The sequence below is a fragment of the Frankliniella occidentalis genome, unplaced genomic scaffold (assembly GCF_000697945.3).
Source record: "Frankliniella occidentalis isolate FOCC.00 unplaced genomic scaffold, Focc_3.1 Scaffold312, whole genome shotgun sequence".
Classification (NCBI taxonomy): Eukaryota; Metazoa; Arthropoda; class Insecta; order Thysanoptera; family Thripidae; genus Frankliniella; species Frankliniella occidentalis.
This window is the reverse complement of record NW_026267437.1, coordinates 120,547-124,594: the sequence shown is the minus strand read 5'-3', so window position 1 is coordinate 124,594 and position 4,048 is coordinate 120,547. Positions and strand designations below refer to the sequence as shown.

Sequence of the window (4,048 nt, the reverse complement as noted above, 5' to 3'; positions counted from 1 at the left end):
TTTTGCGATGAACAGAAGCTAATTTCCAAAAGTTAGTGAAAATGAGTTCCCTTTCTTCCTGAGTTACTCTTTCTTTACACTTCCTACACCGGATGTGACAACCTGCTCTCATTTTTCTTTTGAGTTTAACAGCACCTTTGGGCGTTACGTGGGCTACTCCTGCATTAAAATCCACCTTTGCCTTCTCTTGAGCCCAACCACCTGGAACAGCAACTCTCTTCTTGGTGTTTTTACGTGGTGGAACTCTTCTCTTTTTGGGTGCATTGGGTGCAATTTCTTCAAATGGATCAGCATTTACTGCTGGAGAGGATGACACAAAGGAACCACCGCAATCATGAGGAGGATCAGCAATATCAAAAATATCATCTGAAAAAAAAATGAAAGAGTTGTAAGGCATGTTAGTATTTGTTTGTATCTGAATAAAGTTAAAGAAAAGTATTTATTTCTGAAAAGTAATGTGTTCTAGACACTACTTACTGCTGTCAGTTGAATTCCGTATCCCTGGCCTTACTTCAGTTGGAGTAGTTTCACCAATACAACTTGTAGTGGCAGCCAATGATGCATCAATATCAGATCCATTAGAATCAATCATGTTGTCTGAAAAAATATTAAAGAGTTGTAAAAGCATGCAAGTATTCGATCCTATCTAAATAAAATTAAAAATAAGAATTTGGCATTTGATTTGGAAAGGTAATCAGAGCAATCAAGACACTACTTACTGCTCTCTGTTGAATTCCTTCTCCCTGCTTCAGTTAAGGTGCTCTGACCGACACAATTGAGATTAAGACTTGTGGTGGCAGCCAATGGTCGATCAAGATTAGAGCCATTAGTAGAATCTAACATGTTACCTGAAAACATATTAAAGAGTTGTAAGACATGCTATTATTTGTCTGTATCTAAATAAATTTAAAGAAAAAGTATAAGAGCATTCAAGACACTACTTGCCTCTGTCTGTTGAATCCCTTATCTCTGCCGTAACTTCAGTTGAAATAGTTTGACTGGTATTTAGTCCTACAGTGGCAGGGAAGAAACCACCAGAGTGGTTAGTTAGTAGAATCCAAAGTGTTGTCTGAAAATAATTATAAGAATGTTACAGACATGGAAAGATTTGGTTTGTCTTTAAAAATTAAAGAATGAGAAAAACAACTTTTACTGAAAAGAAATTACGGCATTCTGAAATTCTACTAACAGTTCTCGTGTGAATCAATTTGTGAATAAATGTCACGGGACTCTGCACTGTATGCTGCTCCTGGCCTCGCCTGACCTCGATCAGAAATAGAACTGAAACTGGGAAGTTCTACAAAAAAGAATACAAAACCAGAAAATAATTTGAGTGTAAAGAAAATATGTTTGAGGCTTATGCAATACTCTTTCATTTAAACTTAAGTTTTTTTAGAGTGCACATAAAAGTTAAGTTAAGTAGATTTAAAAAACAAGCTCTAAGATGATAAAAATGCATTGGCATTGCAATAAATAAAATAGTAAACAAACTTTCATGGTACACACCATTGCCATCAAGCTCTGACTCATTTGGGAAAAGGGCGCGTTTCACAGGATGCTTAACTGATGGAAGCATCTGTCCGACATCCCACTTTGACAAGGATGGGGAGCAGCATATGGAAGGACCATTGAACTGAAGAGGTACACATTGAAGATCTGCGGACAATTTTTTTCAAAATATAGGTACAAAACAAATTAAAACTGTAAAAAAACATCTTACATAAAGCTTATAGTATTATAAACTTATGTAAATTTAAAGTACACCATGTCACACCTTCTAATCTTACCTTGAAGTTGAGAAACATTCCAGCTACTAGCCACATTAGGGGAAGCTGTTGCTGTTAGAGGCACACCAACACCAACAGACTATACTTCAGGTGCTCCATACAATGGCAGTAGACCTAATGAACAAAAAGTTTTTTAAAAAATTTGAAGAGATGGAATTTAATTTAAGAAATTTATTGGTCATGCTTTTACCCTCAATTTTCCATCACTGGAAACTACAGGTCACCAGAACATGCATTTACTCACCATATAGAATACTTCAGATTGTGATTGTGGATGAGTGGAATAAAATGGTTGTTATCATATGTATCCCAACGAGGCAATTACTACTGATGAAGGAAAGCAACTATTGAGGGAGTTTAAACTAATTTCCAACTACTACGAATAATTTTGATGGTGAGACAAACATTTTCAGGTATCTTTTAAACTGTATATAAGCTTGGCATGGCTTCAGTTGTTATTTTATAACAAGAGAAGAAAATTATATTTTTATACTTTAAAATCAAGAGCAATTCCTAAACAATGATTCTCACAGCTTTAAAAACAAAATAAGAAATGAAGTGTACCACTAAGATTTGACAATGTTTGCCTCCTTTTGAATGAATACCAGTTTCAAAACTACAATGGACTAGCTAATTAGACTGGTAACCTGTCAAAACTTGTTAGTGGTTCAATGACAGACAAACAAACAATACTTATTTCCCGCAAACAAATTATGTGATAATAAGAGCAACCTTCATCGTTCATGAACCAGTCTGGAGGGGATTCTAATGGGGCGTCACTTGAGACCACGGATACTGTGTCCAGGCCATTTATTGGTTCAGTCTCTTGACGAGCCTGCTGCTCCCTAACCCATGTCTCGGTTCTTGTGTCTGAAAATAATATTAATACATATAACAATCATTTTAAAACAGCAAATTTGATTACGATTTAACTACATACAAGTATTAGCTTTTGCTACCCTCTGGTTAGCCCACAACCGGCAAATTTAACTTAAGATAGATAGAAACATTTCAAGGAGGCAAGCCGATGTTTATCAGCATTTATAGCAGGTAGAACAACTCACCCTTGACAGCTTGCACAGCATGCACAACTTGCTGCTGCTGTTGCTCCTGTTGCTCCAGTTGTTGCGACTCATGCAGCCGTTCTTGATTTGGCCTAGGCCGATTACCTGTAATAAAGAAAACAAAAATAAGCAAACAAGATGTCATTTAACGGGAAATTTCTTAAAAGCACTAAAGTATGGATATTTCTTTAAACTGATCAGTGCCACTCAATACAAAAACCAAACAGACACACGAATAATAACCTTAAAATACAAACCTTTCTCATGACGAATCCGGGCCAAAGCAGCAAGTGGCCCTCTTGCTGGCACAGCCGGACGACGCTGCTTATTTAGAGCAAGTTTCACGAGCTCGCCTGCTCTCCGAGTTGACATGATTAGGCCCTGAAAATATAATATGAATGTCAGTACAAAAGCAACATCAAGAAACCAACTCGCTGCGAACATAGCCTCTGAAGGTACTTATACAGTTTCTGACATTACAGTTAAATATATTCCATATAGACCACTGTTTAGACAAATTGTACAGTTGAAGTGTTCCAAGCGAGCGAGCAATGCTAAAAAGCTGCAAACAGAAATTGTAGGGAGACTCACCGTTGTTGCCAGTCTTCTTCTCCGAAATTTTGATCCGGCGGGAAAGGCGGCGGGTCGGTGCGTCGAGCGGGTCGAGCGGCCGAGCAGCGCGGCGCGGTGCGGCTCGCCACGGCGCGGCGCCCGAATGAACTGCGTGAATTTCGAACTCGAGCGGGGAAGTGCGTTAGTCTTGGATCGAGCGGCTGAACTGCGTGTCTTTCGGATTGCGCGTCTGAACTGCGGTAGTCTTGGATCGGGCGGCTGAACTGCGTGCCTTTTAGTCTAAGGTATCGATTAGTCATAGCACATGAATTTTTGCCTCAAATTTATATTGAGCATTGGATGCTAATAGTTATGGCAATAAACTTATTGTTGTAAACATCTGTTTCTCAAAATGATTTAGGGAATGCTAAGACTATGATTGAATTATTTCTTAGTAATGTACCTGTCCTGTATGGTCCTAAAACCTTTGTGTATAATGTTCACCTTCTCCTTCATTTGCCTCTGTGTGTAGAAAGATGGGGTCCACTTTCCCGTGAAAAACGAAACGTATATGTGCCATATAATTCCCATACACGTCCCGTATATGACCGGAAGATGCTGTATATGTTACATATACAGTGCCAT

At 38.4% G+C, this 4,048-nt stretch overlaps 1 protein-coding gene across 1 annotated transcript in view; it reads right to left on the bottom strand.

Moving 5' to 3' along the window:
• The window catches only part of LOC127751025 (uncharacterized), a 3,183-nt gene extending 787 nt beyond the window's left edge, over positions 1–2,396 (bottom strand). The window contains exons 1-8 of the mRNA XM_052273897.1: positions 2,032–2,396; positions 1,788–1,901; positions 1,507–1,656; positions 1,190–1,297; positions 946–1,069; positions 720–848; positions 478–597; positions 7–366 (exon numbers count right to left, since the gene is read on the bottom strand). Coding sequence (XP_052129857.1) covers positions 7–366; positions 478–597; positions 720–848; positions 946–1,069; positions 1,190–1,297; positions 1,507–1,530 — 865 coding nt within the window. The 5' untranslated portion in view covers positions 1,531–1,656; positions 1,788–1,901; positions 2,032–2,396. The remainder of the gene's footprint in view (positions 1–6; positions 367–477; positions 598–719; positions 849–945; positions 1,070–1,189; positions 1,298–1,506; positions 1,657–1,787; positions 1,902–2,031) is intronic.
• Positions 2,397–4,048: the final 1,652 nt, after the last annotated feature.